This window comes from Rhea americana, unplaced genomic scaffold (assembly GCF_003343005.1).
Source record: "Rhea americana isolate MKP2758 unplaced genomic scaffold, rheAme1 scaffold_32, whole genome shotgun sequence".
Classification (NCBI taxonomy): domain Eukaryota; kingdom Metazoa; phylum Chordata; class Aves; order Rheiformes; family Rheidae; genus Rhea; species Rhea americana.
In genome coordinates, this window is record NW_028186446.1 from 3,848,824 (window position 1) to 3,863,940 (window position 15,117).

Genomic DNA, 15,117 nt, shown 5'->3' on the forward strand with positions numbered 1-15,117 from the left:
TTTCTTTTTCCTAGAGAAGGACAGCCTTATGTCCTCCATGCCTAAAAAGGACTGGGAGCCTACCTAAATTGTGTCCCTTTTGAAGCCTGCAAGCTGTAGGCTTCTTAAGAGCTTTCGGTGTTGCTATGCTTYTGCCTATGTTTCTCCTTTAGCCATCTGCTTTATGATAAAAGAAGTGGTAGTCRAAAATCCATGTTGTTGGGTTGGGGGTTTCTTTTTGAGTCGAGGCTTGTCTTTTCTATGTGAAGTGTGGTGGGAAGGACAGAGGGGAATGGTGCTTTRGTTTCACTTGGTTTGGATACATGTGTCCAGACTCTTGTACTATCATCAAGAGAATTCCATTAGTAGGTAAAATGTGGATATAAGTAGGCAAGCAATTGTTGTCTGACATTATCTATTAGATAGATTAGAACAGATTTCATCTTAAAGGACACTAATTACTATAATAATTAAGCAATGACCATTCCTGCTGATGTGTCAGGGTCAAAATTTACTTGACAATGTTAAGAGAAATTCTGGCTACAGAGTTAAATGTTTGATTTCAAAGGACAAATCCAAATAAAGTGCTATTCGTTGGAAGTGAAAATGTCAGGAAATACTGATTCTTGGACTAGAGCCTCAATGCTTTGARTCTAACTTCAGTCATTATTTCAACTTGTTTGGAGCTCATTGAATTATTTTGGACTTAAACTGATRTAAGCTTGTTAGTTGAGTTAACTTTACTGCCTGCAGTAATTTTAAATCCTATTCAATTTAAATTTCTGTCTTCACATGACAGATGTAATCATAAACAGTACTTATGTACTGTTCATGCTATATACTTTCATTATATTGTTTCCATATAGCATCATCCATTGGTTTACCATTTTGTGGTCAGGCATATTTTGTTAGACTTTTTTTAATGCTGTCTTCTAGCCAAACTACAGGTATTGAGTTTAATTCCACGTACGTTGGATGGAATAGGTAACATGYATGACATGCTCTTGATGGCTAGGGAAGGTCCCGCGTGTGGGCCCGGTTTCAGGGTCGCTAGTTCCCACGGTGCCCGGCCCAGCAACGCCCCTGGGCCGCAGCCCCGGAGCAGCCCCAGAGCACGGCGGGGTCGCTCTCAGACGGTCCGGGACAAAGCCGGAACGCTTTCTGCAAACGCCCCTCGGAAGCAGCTTGCAAAGGCGGTGTGGGGGTGCCCCCAAAGCGGGCCGCGGGGACAGGGCGCCCGGCTCCGAGGCAGGCGGGGGCGGCGCGCAGCCCGGCTGGCTCCGCCGGCGCCGGCGCCCCGCCGGGAGCGCGGAGACGCTGCTGCCGGCCGGTGGCCCGAGCAGGCTTGCGGCTGCCGGGCGCCCCGACCCGGGGCCGGGGAGGGGAGGGAGGGAAGGGTAGCGAGCCGCCGCCGCAGCTGCCTCCTCGCCCCGGGGAGAGGCCGCCCCACCCGGGGGCTCCCACTCGCCTCGACGGTCGCCTCTGCCCGGGGCTCGCTTCAGCGAGCGGAGGGGACGGAGTGGGGGCGCCAGCCCTGGAGCGGCCCCACGGCTGGGCCGGCTGCGGCCGCCGCTTGGCGCGGCCCCCGGCACCACGTCAGCTMCCCGGGCCGGAGGCGAGCGGGGCGAGAGCGGGCGACCCAGGCGACTACCCCGCGTCCCGGCCGGGCCCCAGGCTCCGGGAGCGGCGGCCCGCGGCTCCCTTCCCGCGGAGGGGTGCTGGCGGCGGGGAAGGGACGTGGCGAGCGGGGCAGCAGCGGGCGCCCCTGCGCCGCGGGGCGGCTCGGCGGTGGCGGGTGCGGGGACGGCCGGCACCTCCGGCTCCGCCACACGCACACGCTGCCGAAACGGTGGCGAAGCCGAGAGGCGAGGCTGGAGAGACCCTCGGCGAGGGTGAATGACCGGGGTGCAAGCGAGCGAGCTCTGCCCTGGTCGGCTGCGAGCGGGCTGCCGCGCTGGTGGCTGCGCGGCGCTCGCCGCAGAGAGCCGAGCATCCGCTGCGGTTATCTGCGGRGCAATGAGAAGGGCTGAGGGAGCGGGGTCAAAAATTGGCCGTGTCCYCTGTGTGGATGCCTCAGACCTCTGTTTTACTCGTTCAAGAGGAGCGTCTCCCTTCGCTCTCGGTTGCGGTGGGGCAGCGGGGAGGGCTTGGGTAAAGGACCCTCCGCATTTCCCGGTTCCCTCCGCTGCTTCCCCACCCACCTTGGTCCGAGCTGGGCGAGAGGTATCGCAGGACCTGGACAGCTCCTGCTTTGAAAGCTCCCGGAGCAACAACGTCCCGGCCGCTGCGAGCCTGCTGCCCTGCGAGGCTCCCCGCGGCGCAGCCCAGGGAAAAAAAAAAGAAGGAAAGAAAAGAAAAGAAAAGAAAAGAAAAAAAGCGAGGGGCGGGGGATGTCTGAAAAAAAAATCAGACGACGAGTCAAATTTTCCTTCAGAAAGCCTCAAAGTGTCCACGTCCTCAAAGAATGGAACCAATTTAACGTCGCCGCCGCCTCCTCGCCCCCCCCGCGCCGCGCCGCGCCGCGCCGGTCCCGTCCCGTCCCGTCCCCGCCCGCCGCGGGTCCCAGATAAGGGCACGTGACGGCCCGGGAGCCGCGCGGGGCCCCGCCGCCGCCGCGCGCCATTGGCTGCGCCGCGCTCGCCGACTCGCAGCCCCGGGACCCCCCTGCGGTATAAATAGGGCGGACCGGCGCTTGATTAATTTAGCATCCCGGGCAGCAGGTTTCTGCTAAGTTTGGAGTTACTCCTCAAGACTGTATGCCTGCGTCCCACAGGTAATAGCTAACCACGGACCAGGGGCTCTGCAACACAAGGAGTCTGCATGTCTAGCTCCTAGACATGCTCAGCTTTGTGGATACACGGATTTTGTTGCTGCTTGCAGTAACTTCATACCTAGCAACAAGTCAACGTAAGTGCTTTTAGCTTGTTTGTGGCATGGGTGGTATCACGGGGCGGCTGTCCTACTCTGCTCTATCCCGACCTCTTCCCCGCGCATGGTAGTCTGCGGGGCTGGAAGTGTCGAGCCGCAGCTTTCCAAGCGAGAGAGAGCATCTCAGAAACTGCCACCCCGCCCCAGTTCAGAATCTAGCTGTTTTTTCCAGAAATAGCAAGCGATAGCAAACGCCCAACGAGACCCCCCGCTCCCAAAGGACGCGCAGGTATCCGAAGGAGAACGCAAAACCCTATTTGAAGCGCAGATGCTTGACGTGTAGGAGCGCAGTGCCTGCGCGAGCGGCGCAGCCCAGGCCTCACCCGCTCCGCACTCCGTGAGCCCTCGGGCGCGCTCCCCGAGGCGGAGGAGCCGGGAGGCGCCGCCGCCGCTCCCCCGCGCAGCGGCAGCTCTCTGCGGCGCCGCGCGGCTTTGCGCGGGGGCTGCGCGCCGCCGCCGCGCACCGCGCCGCCCCCTGGAGGCGGGACGCGGCCGCTGCAGGGCCGGTTGGCCGGGGGCCTTGCGGGGAAAGCTGCTCCGAGCGCCCGAGGGGTCCCCGGGCAGCAAAGCCGCCCTTCCGCGGCCGCGGGGAAGCGCGCAGGAGGGAGCGGGGCGGCGAGCGGGAGCGCTCCCCAGCCCTGGGGCGAGGCGTCGGCGGGGCCGCCCCGCGGGGCTGCGCCGCTCCCCGCTCGCTGGCAGGGGCGGTCAGCCATCCCCTCGCGCCTTGTCGCGGGGGCGCCCCTGCCGCCCTGCTCCGCGGCCGCGGGGACCCCCGCGAGGCTCCCGGCCGCTGCTCCTGCGAAGGACCCGCTTTAAAGCGGCACCCGGCCGCGTTTCTAGTCACAAGATGGCTGAGCTGGGCGCGCCCGCCCTCGCCACACGGGCGCCCCGAGCGCCACCGCGTCGACGCAGCCTGCCCGCAAGGCCTCACCGCGCCTCGCCCGCCGGCGCGGCCCTGCCCCGCCTCGCCCGGCCGCCATGCCCGTCTCCACCTCGCCCCGCCGCCGCCAGCGGCGACGACGGCCGCGAGGCGGTGGCCGCGCGGTGGCCGTTGGCCTCGGCCCAGGGAGGGCGCGAGGCGGGGCCGCCGCCGGGGCCTGGCCGGGGCCGCGTCCTGGCCGCCGCCGCCCCGGCGAGGCAGGGGACGTTTCCTCCCCCTGGTGACGGGCAGCGGTAGCAAAGGCTTGGTGGTAAATCTGCGAAAACTGAGAATTTTCATAGCGTTTTCACAGTGTCAGTCACCCCTGTATTTACAACATGCTATTTTACCAGAAATAAGATAGGGTAGTGACCTGTGTCATCATCATTTGAAGGCCATACATACGTGTACACACACACACACACACACACACACACACATATTTAATTTTATTTTGTATTAGTACAGGTAATCGCAGTTTTGTTGGGGTATTTCAGTGCTTTGTAATGTTTTACATTTAAGTATTCTCCTCCATCTTTTTTCACTGTAGTGAACCATTTGAATTCAGTGTGGTAATACATTGCCAAACTCTCTTATTGTGGGGGAAAAAACCCAGAAATCTGTAAGCAGAAGTAAGTCATACTACTGGGATAAAAGTATGGTGCAGGACACATTAACTGAGATAAATTTCAGTTTTGAATATTTTTCATTCAAATAAATGCTTTTTCTTTAGTTATATGCAATTTGGAAACAGATTTTTTGAAATGAATTCCTCTCAGTAATTAATGAGAATATATTTAGTAGTAAATAGCATACAAAAATAGTTATTTTCTATTTTGTATTAAATAGCTTCAGACTGTTATGCACAATTTTACAGGAAATTTTGAGAATAGGTATGTTTAGTTAGGCATATTCCCCATAAAACGTTAGAAGGGGCCACTTGTATTCAAATCTAAAACTATTCCTTGCAATTAATGTCTTTGCGTGCATCAGCATTTCTGAATATGTCTGGTTTTTGCATGTGCATATATGTGAATGAATACCATTTTTTCTGTTTGTTCCATAGCTTTTTAAGAAGTATATTTAGAACAAGCTTATATAAAATATCCTTCTTTTTACTGTATCAACTTTATCACTTGTTTTAATTTAATAGAAAATCTATTTTGAATTTGGAATTGCCCCTGTAAGGCTTTACATTCTGTTTTAAGGTAATTACATTGAAAGAAAAAATACATTAAAATGTTTCTTTCATTAGGAAAAATAAGAAAATTATGTTTTATTTTAAGAGCACTGAAATGTAAACCTGCTAAAATCATTGGATCCACAGCCTAATTATCTYTTTCTCTTCTCTCCTTTCCTTTTCCAGATGTGAATGAGGTCAGTATAATTATTTTTCATCTAATATGTAACATTCTCTTCATTTAACAGGCTAGCCTATTTTTCCACAAGACTAATATTTAATAACTTTAATTCTCAAGATAGTCATGGAAAGATACTGATTAAGTCCTGGAGGGAATGCCTGGAAATGTACCCACCCCAATTTTTCAAGTGGGCTGGCCTTTTTAAGAGACTGCCTTCATAGCTGTAAAGAGCATGAGGAGAAGGTAACAGAGCAGTGACATTTGGATATTATACCTGGCAGTTTGGACTGGAGATGACTGTACTCTAAAGCCAATCTTCCGCTCTAAACTTCATTGCAAGAAAAGGATTATGAAAGAATTCAGGTGTGACTTTCGTTTACACCACTTTTGTAGGCTCTAGTAGTCAGTCTTCAATGGAATATTCTAACATAGCTGCATGTATCTTCACAGTGTAGTGAACTCCTAGCCTTCCTAGTAATCTAAAAAGCATAGGGCATATTTAAATATATTTATCAAGGAAATTGTAGTCTAAGAAGTTGAGCCAAGGTTTGTATATTATTTTAGTTTRAAGTATTGGGATAATTTCTTTTTTAATTCTCTACTTTATTTTTTTCCAGACACCTGCAGGGCGGAAGGTAAGCACTTTTATTTTTCTTATATGGAAATGAAGATGATATCAGATACTAACAGGCAGACTAGTACTTTGTTGAATGTTGGATGAAAGGAAAATTAACTAAATTCATTATATGCAGTGTTTGGTGAGAAYAGCATTAGTACGGAGATAAATAGGAAGTAAGAGAAGGGAATGATGGGTGGGCCATCTTAACATTCRAGTAAACTCAAATTTTCAATTTAGATTGCTTTACCTAAGAGGAGAACTAAGCCTACCAAGAACCAAACTGCATCAACAGTTGCTTTGGAAAGATTAACATGAACTGAACAGTACAGCAGTGCCCCCGTGGGTCTAAAAGGCTAGAATTTAATTTCTAAAATTCACAGCTGTTAAATTAGTTATTCAATAGGGAATAAAACAAAAATTTTGCATGTACTTTTGTGAATTGTGCAATAACTTAACTGAYATACTACTTACAGTGCCTAATTTATTTCCAGTAGCATATTCAAGAAAAAGTATATACTGTCTGTGGAAAATAACTGTAGAACCTATATGGGCAATGTTGTTTCCATTTTACATGTACACTAATTATTTTTGAGGTCTCTGTTTCCCTATATTTTCCTGGAAAACTCCATGGTAACTCAAAGTTTYGTTTTCTTCCAACAGGGCCCCAGAGGAGACAAAGGACCGCAGGGAGAAAGGGTAAGGAACTGGACTGACATTAATTTATTTGTGATCTTAGAACAACAGTTGTTGGAAGACCAGTAGGGAAAAACTARGTGTAGGCATTAATGTGAAATAAAATTAATATGCCTATAGTAGCTTTCATGGACAATTTTATTAAAAAGTAACTTATTTATGTGCCCCGGCAGTACCTCTGGAACCTAATTATAGTCATTGTACCAGACCAGATACGTCTGAATTCAGAAATCAGCTTAGTGCTCTGAGTGATTATTGGAATAACTTTTCTTCCAAATGCACACAGTAGAAATAGTGCATGCAAATACAGAAGGGAAAGCTGTCGCATAGAGATACAACGCTATGGCATAAAGATAAGTTCTGTACAGCAAACCCCGAAAGACAAAACCAACCTTGAGGATCATTCATCACCTATGCCTCCAAAGGTGGCTTGAAAAAAACTCTCTTCTTGGCAGATAGATGTTTGTCATCTACATCATGTCAGTCAAAGAGGATATTATATTGCTGAAAGCTATTGTAAAAGTAATTTTAATGACATGTATTCGGCTGAATAACTGAATTCTAGTGTTCACATTCATATTGTTGACATCTACTTTTCRGATTTGCTTTTGTATCACTGCATGTTTTTGTGAAGTGCTATTTTGAAATTCATATACTTATCTGAGCAGTGTGCAGTTATGATATGTTCCTTTTCATATCTTCTYCTGAAAGGAAAATTCTGTAGTACTGTTAGTTAGCACTTGGAAATTTCTTAGGTCATGTAGCATTTACAAACATAGTGAGAACTATCAGGAGGAGTATGTCCACATGGTGGACTGTACATTTGCTTTAGGCTACCACTATCTAAATCTGTTCAATGGAAGAAATAYGTATTTTATGTCCAGAATATAGCAGGCTTAATCCTGCTCCTCTAGAAATCTGTAAGAAGTTTATTTTCAATTTTTATCTAGCGCTGAATTGGGCCGAAAATACAGACCAAGTGAAATACTGCACCTCAATTACGTTGATAGAAAAACTTTAACAGCTTTGTGTATTGAGGCTTAATAAGAATAAAGACGAATGTTGCTGGACTAAATATGCGTCATTTCAAGCCATTGTAAAAGTAGTTAGGACAATGGTAGCAGAGTGACAGTRTCAAAAGTCTGTAGGATAGCGCTGTGTTATTGTCATCGAGCTTGCAATTGTACCAGAAAATAATGCAGACTGRTAAAAATTGGCCTTTGATTTACTCTGACAGAGCTATGCTAGTTCATACTGKTAGAGCTAACCTCTACCAATCCTGTTTCCCAGGGAGATTTTTTGCATCTGACTAGCAGAACCTGACAGGCTGTGTGGAAATCATAGGTCCAAAACTTGGTTGCATGCAATAAGACCCCCCATTTGAAGGTTATTCTTTGATAGCATAGATCCAATATACTCCCTGTAAATYTTTTCAAATATGAAACTAATAAATATCTGATATGATGAGTGGCAGAGCAACATAAGTTTGGGCTGTGATTGTCTTCCAAAGTTAATGATTAACTGAAACAATATATATAACAATGCTACAATGTGTACTGTGGATGTTTGGTTGTTAACGAATTCATCACTTCAGAGACTGTTTATTCACTTCTAATACTCACTTTATAATTGTCTTTTTGGTTCTAGGGTCCACCAGGTCCACCAGGCAGAGATGGTGAAGATGGTCTACCCGGTCCTCCAGGCCCCCCTGGTCCTCCAGGTCTTGGTGGAGTAAGGCATCCAAACTTTCTATTACTGAAACTGGTCATCTATGCTTTGTGACAACTAAAGGCTAAATAAGCATCAGTCAAAACAGTGAGAAGGATAGTAGTAGGAACATTATCTGTTCAGCATGAAATCTGTGGTCCCARTTGCAATGAAACTCTCCTTGGGCCATATATTTTCCTTGGCAAGTTTGGATTCTGTATTCAGTAAGAACTTGTGCACAGGAGCAAAGCAACCCTATTAATTATCTTTAGATCTGTGCACCCATAGTGTATATTGATTAGGAACTGGCTAAATGAAACCTGTGCTTTTAAGCAGATGGGTGAAAGAAACAGCACTTTGTTGTTGGGTTCAAGAGACAGCGACTGTATTGGAACAAGCTGAAGAAAATCTATCATTAAACTAAAATTCTATATTTAGAAATCAATATTCCTCTTCCTTTTGAATGTTCTGTTTCTATCTGTATTCGTGCTGCACAACATAAGTGGACTACATCCCACATTCACTTTCTGCAGAAATAAAGTGTCCATCATTATTCTCTGAAGAATGCTGGTTTTAACTCTTTATTTGCTTGACCTTGACCTGCACATGGAGCATGAAGGCATRTAGATAGTATCTTACTGAGCAAATGAAGTAAATCCTCCTGCATGGAAGAATATTCTTTTGCCTTGTGGATAGTTGTAATTTATTTTCCTATTACCAATCCTAAAATTGTTTTCATTAGTCTTTATTTAAATTTGAAAATTTAAAAAAGCAAGAAAGAATTGTCTTCTATTTTTCTATTTTTCTTTTTTGCCTTTTTTTTTTTTTTTTGCTTTTTTTAACGGAAGAGGGAAAATGTCCCCTGTAAAACTGTCTGCAAGACTTCTGTTGACAGATATTCAAGAATCCAAGAATGCAATGTTGCAATGTTTCTAAGACTGTAGGGTCCTCACATATTTTTAAAGCTGAAAGACCTACCTCATCTGATACTCTATCAGGAATGAGATGTGAATTTTACTTAAGCAATGCAATGAAAAGTATGTCTAACTTTTCTGCTTAGAAGTTGTGCGGAATTATTTTAGTGTTTCAAGAATGTTTTCAATTTTAAGTGGTCATTCAGTTTGTTCCTACTTTTCAGTTCACACTATTGCAGTGCTTCTCTGCTGCTATTGTATAAATATTTGAGGCCAATGTGTGAAAGGGCCTTCAGAGTAAAATCAAATCTTTCTGGAAACAAGTGAACAGAAAATCATTTATAATGGGGCTATGTTTACTGAATTTTAAGTACATTGTTTTAACATACCATCTAGCAAGCACAGTAAGTCAGATGACAGGTATATATAGAATGATAAATACTAATACTGTGGTTTAAACTAAAATTGTTAATATTTTAATTTCAAACTTTTTATCACCTACAGAACTTCGCTGCTCAATATGATCCATCTAAAGCAGCTGATTTTGGCCCTGGACCTATGGTAGGCGTGTGATTTATCACTTGATAGTTTCAAYAGATGTTTGTGTTCAGTGTTCTCTGCTGAATCCTAATCATTCTCTTGGCTTTATTAACTGAAAGCATGGTTTAAAATTAGCATTTTGATCATGTCATGTCATTGTCCTACATTGAAGCATCAGCTTATCGTCCGACTCAGTGTGCAGTGTTTGAAGTGTAGTCTGTGGGCCATGTCTTCAACTTGAATATAGTTCTACGGCTTCTACTTCTTGTGCTGTAATTCTATCTGTTGATCACTTCCGTGAATCTGTGAATCTCCTCATCTGATGCCAGATAACTTGTCTTGTTTGATCTAGTGTTGTTTTACTCATATTGAGACAGAAGAAAATCAGAAACACAGATCTAGAAAGTAACTCCGTATCTCAACCACAGCTGGTGAAAATTTTTTTTCTCTCATGTCTGCACAACCCTTTTGACATTCTTGCATGGCACAAGTTTGGTAGGACATTGGCCATCATATCTGAATCTGAGCAATTTGAATGTTAGTACTTCTACTACAAGGCTATTTTAAGGAGGAATCCCTCCTCTTTGCTGTATAGTATCCAAATAGATATTTGAGGAGACCATGGCCTCTCCACATGAATTTCTAACTTTTCCTGATGCTAATAGATCTTGTCAGTGTACATAGATAGCAGAATATGGATTAAATTCATCACACACTGTCATCACAGATGATCTTTTTAATGAGTGAGCAGCAGGATGAAGGCTGGCAAGAATTATTCTGGGTCAGCTACTTGTTTTTGTTTCTGAAAATAATGTAGTGTTAAATATTTGAAAATGTGTCACATCTATACTTAACAGTAATGTTAACTCCTAATTTTCCATGACTAGTATCTAATTTCCTTAAACAAGTTCTGTCCTCAGTGTCTGCACTGAGAAGAAATGAAAAAATGGGAATTTTTTTTAGGGCTCTCACAATTTAAAATTTGCAATTTTTGTGCCAGTTATGGTTCATCAAACAGCAATACCAATGGATTCTACTTACCACGAGAAGTTCCACAAAGATGGGAGAGATTGGGAAGACAGAAAGGGAGAGAAAAACAAATATGAAATGTAAATTTGTGAAGAGATTCACAGGGCTTGTTTAGCACATATGATTCAGACTGTCCAGAAACAGCTTTTTGCTAGGTTTGCTACATATTCTTATAGCACTAAGATTGCTTTAGCACCTGTAAATAAATGCCTGTATTTAATACAAAAGTATTGATACAAAAGTAGACCATTAATACAAAAGTAGACCATACAGTCTTAYGGGAATGCTACATAAACTATTGAAAAGCTGTTGTGTTAATCTTGTAATGAGAAAATCTAAAAGCATTCTCAGCAAGATTAAAACCAATTAAAAACTTAATGGTTTCTGTTGAAACAGTCCCATAAAATACCTGTTTGGACAATAGAAGCTTAAATAAAATTTCAGTTTGAAGTTGTTTACTTGCTTAATAAAGCTTAAGASAACTGTTAATAAAGTGCAGTATGCTATGAAAAAATCCTTCTAAGAATGATTTTTGGTGCATTTTCAGATTATGTAGAYTTCTAATTCAGTCAAGGAAAGTATGTTAGTGACACATTTTCAAGGGTGAAGTGAAGAGAATTTAGTCAAAAACTGGAATGTGAAAAGATTTGAATAGAAATAGGTCATCATTTGAAGTAGATGTGTACACAATACTTACAGAGAACTGTTTGATTTCTTCCCAAAACAATACATGAACTTTCCAGTTCAAGGTCATACTGCCTTTCACATGAATTTATTTTCCCTTATACTTGTCGGCTGCTTTAATGATCATTCTTCCACAGACATCTGTCCTTGAAAATTCTCATAAAACTGAGACTCCAAAATACAACCTCTCTTAATAATAGCTGGCTTTGATTTTACTGTGGGTGTGTGTATAGATATGATTCCCCCTCAACTCTTAACTCTGGAAAGCATGCAAAGCTTTCCTGCACAGGAAAGCAGAGAATATTCAGGGAATAAAATGGTGCACAGAAGTATCATTAACAAGCTAGAATAGAAAAATAAGCTAATTACAAGGTTCCCAGCCATAATATTGCATCCTTAATGATCTTTCTGGATTCTGTACCAGTTCATTGGCATCAGAAGATGTTCTTGTACTTGGACTCCCTATGGAAATTTCATAAAGATCTCTTAACCTCCTCTTAACTTGCTTAATTTAGACATTGCACACTGAAAATGGTAATCCTTACCACGCTTTTASGATTATTGGGAAATAGTGTTATAGATGAGTTTAAATAATGGTGATCTTTTGTTAACGTTTTGTATTTATTTCCCCTAGGGTTTAATGGGACCTAGAGGCCCACCTGGAGCATCTGGACCCCCTGTAAGTACAGTAACATTGATGATTCACTGGGAGAGATTAGACATACTTATAAAACCCCAAAGTATTCTTTTCAAACACTAACAAAATCTCACTRCTCTTTTAGGGTCCTCCTGGTTTCCAAGGTGTTCCTGGTGAGCCTGGTGAACCTGGTCAAACAGTAAGTACATATTTCCCCCCAAGCACACTGTTAGCATTAGACATAGGAGGCAGAGGTAGGCCTGTAATGTTTCGGCCTGTTACTCTTATCCATATGTACATCCATACATGTTCAAATTGGATGTTCCTACTTGATCCTGTTGCAGAAACAGAGCTGAGCTCTCAGATTCAGACTCCTACAGATTGGAAATTCATGAACTGCAAAATCAATTGGGATGGAAGGACCTTGATTCAATTCAGGCTCCAGCYGTGCCTAAACTCAAGTCAGAAACCAGTGAAGAGTCTTACTTGAAGAAGAATGCTTGAAGTAATCCTCAATCTATTTTTAATAGGGTCCCCAGGGTCCTCGTGGTCCCCCTGGTCCTCCTGGAAAGGCTGGTGAAGACGTAAGTGTTTATTAAATGTTTTTCATCTCCATTAGGGCTGTGATTCAAATTTCTACATTAGATTGTTATTAAGCTAAGCATTCTAGTGGCCATAATGTTTTTTACACCTTTCATTAGTATTTAATAGAAGAACTAAATCTCTGAAATAATTATTTTATAGTACAAGAGATGCATTATATTGATAATACATACAGAAAAATGGATAACTTTAAAATCTCTCAGAAATACATTATTTATCTTTCTGAATATAGGAAAAGAGAAACTTAAAAGCATACCAGCCCTCTATATCTATTGAAAAGAGGTATAGAGAGAAACTGTTACTGTCTTTTCTTTTTTTAAATGGTTTAGGGTTTTCTGTTATAAAAGGAGCTTTCCTTTTAGTGCATTTTTGTTGCATTTTTTTAGGGTCACCCTGGCAAACCTGGAAGACCTGGTGAGAGGGGTGTTGCTGGTCCTCAGGCAAGTAAAGATCTACTGTATATAATTCATAACTGTTTTCATATCAATGAGACATAAGTAAATTTCTGAATTGCACCACATTAACAATGTAGTAATATTTCCTATATGGATAATTTTCAGTTTTAGTCCTTACCTTCAGGGATATTATATAGTTATAGGTCTTTTTTTCCCAGTAAGGCTATTCTTACTATGTCACTTCTGTTATTAGGTGTTACACAGGAGGAGGTGAGCAGGCACATTGGCATAAAAACTGAAATAGCTGTAATATCATGTGTTAATGCATGAAATTTGTGAGATTCAGAACTGGAAAATCAGGTTGATTATTGTTAGTCTCAGARCAGGTCTGACCTGAGAGGTTTTGGAATTGACTGTATCGTTTGACTGATCAGAGCCCCAGTCTACTCACAAATTTCTATTGAAAGGCTTAYTCTTCTATTTGCTTTTGGACTGAAKTATATAAAATCAGAGACAATCATTCATACTTTCTGTGTTTTATAGGGTGCTCGTGGTTTCCCTGGAACTCCCGGTCTGCCTGGCTTTAAGGGAATTAGGGTGAGTGTGTATGTGTGTAGTRAGTGTGTGTGTGTGTATTTTACCTGTATGGTTAAGACTGGTGACACTTCAGCATACTGAAAACCTCTGGAAAATCCTTCAAAGATGAAAGTATATCTTCTAAGTGCATGAATCTTTTTGAAGTTTTGAATGTCTTCTGACATAAGAGAATGATTTTWAAAAAAGTCCTATGTTTATTATCATTGAGAGAGTTTTGTATGGAAAGAAGGATTTACTTTGTGACRAGAGTTTGTATAGAGCAGTTGGTGAGAAAAACATAATTATTTTTCTATCCAATATAGGGACACAATGGTCTGGATGGTCAAAAGGGACAACCTGGTACTCCTGGCACCAAGGTAAAGATAAAGTCTGAAAATGTAAAATGCATTTACAACTCTTTCTAGCAAGATACTTATGAAGTCYCTCCAATTAATCTTCCATGTTGTCATTAAACATTGCTGAGCTGAAATAACCTAAAAGTCAGAGGATCCATGTAAGATAAATAATGCACCTTAATATGAGAAATCATGCTGGGGGCCTTATCCTTGAGSAATTAGTCAGATGAGTACTTCTACAGAGCAGGAGTTGCAGAACTGGGCTCTTAATGATTAGCTTTCTAGCAGCACTTAAAATAAGGCTGATTTTCCTGTCCCTGTACTTTGGAATGTATTTTGGGTTTGGGTATTTTTTTTTTTTGAGCACACTAAAATGAAAATACTTTGTTTTTCTACAAAATTTTGCTGTGTGAGGCACATGCTCTATCTACTCTAAGSCTTTTGTTAAAACTTTAAAAAACAAATAGACTGAAATCATCTATCCACAATCTTTTCCTTTTTACCTTCCTCCAATTAGCACTTATTTAAAGACAATCCTTACAGAATTTTTTTCAACATGGTCTAGGTCTTTTTTTTTTTAGCAAATTTTCCATCTCTTAAATCCTTTTTGTGTTCTTCCATTCCRTTTCAGTCCCTAATAGCAATGTTCTTAAAACCATTTCTGAGTTGTAGGAAATTTTAAAGCTATTGTTAATTCACAGTAGATAGGATTTCAAGAACCATTTATATAACTATGCACAACTCAGACACTAGTTCTCCATATTGTTTGTTTCCAAGAGCTTAGCACTACTTATTTATGGAGTTATTGATTGTAGCATAGCGTTCTCTAGTATCAGAACGATTTGTTGACCTCTAGAAAAAGTTTTAGTAGCCAAACAGCAAACACTCTCTCCCTCCAGTCTTTGGAGGTTAAAAGCTGATTAGGCAATTAAGTAAATGAGAGAACAGTTATTAGTGAGAGTACTAATCTGGCTGGAAAAAAACAAGCATAATAAATCAGTTATTCAAAAAAGTTATTCAAAGTTATTATCAAGGCKGTAACTGCTAAAGGCAGTGATGGAAACAAACTAGTGCTGTCTGCAGTGTCTAAGATTAGATATATTCATGTATATTCAGAATACCAGTGCTCTGGGGCAGATCTTGTCACTATAGGCCAGAGTAGATGAACTGCAGACCT

General features: G+C 42.7%; 1 protein-coding gene across 1 annotated transcript in view; it reads left to right on the top strand.

The window, feature by feature from the left end:
* The first annotated feature begins 2,670 nt into the window (after window positions 1-2,670).
* Window positions 2,671-15,117, top strand: part of COL1A2 (collagen type I alpha 2 chain) — a 42,007-nt gene continuing 29,560 nt past the window's right edge. Inside the window, exons 1-12 of the mRNA XM_085310517.1 lie at window positions 2,671-2,886; window positions 5,193-5,203; window positions 5,805-5,822; window positions 6,467-6,502; window positions 8,147-8,230; window positions 9,625-9,681; window positions 12,008-12,052; window positions 12,156-12,209; window positions 12,541-12,594; window positions 13,000-13,053; window positions 13,552-13,605; window positions 13,908-13,961. Of these exons, the coding sequence (XP_085166643.1) occupies window positions 2,817-2,886; window positions 5,193-5,203; window positions 5,805-5,822; window positions 6,467-6,502; window positions 8,147-8,230; window positions 9,625-9,681; window positions 12,008-12,052; window positions 12,156-12,209; window positions 12,541-12,594; window positions 13,000-13,053; window positions 13,552-13,605; window positions 13,908-13,961 (591 nt within the window). The 5' untranslated portion in view covers window positions 2,671-2,816. The remainder of the gene's footprint in view (window positions 2,887-5,192; window positions 5,204-5,804; window positions 5,823-6,466; window positions 6,503-8,146; window positions 8,231-9,624; window positions 9,682-12,007; window positions 12,053-12,155; window positions 12,210-12,540; window positions 12,595-12,999; window positions 13,054-13,551; window positions 13,606-13,907; window positions 13,962-15,117) is intronic.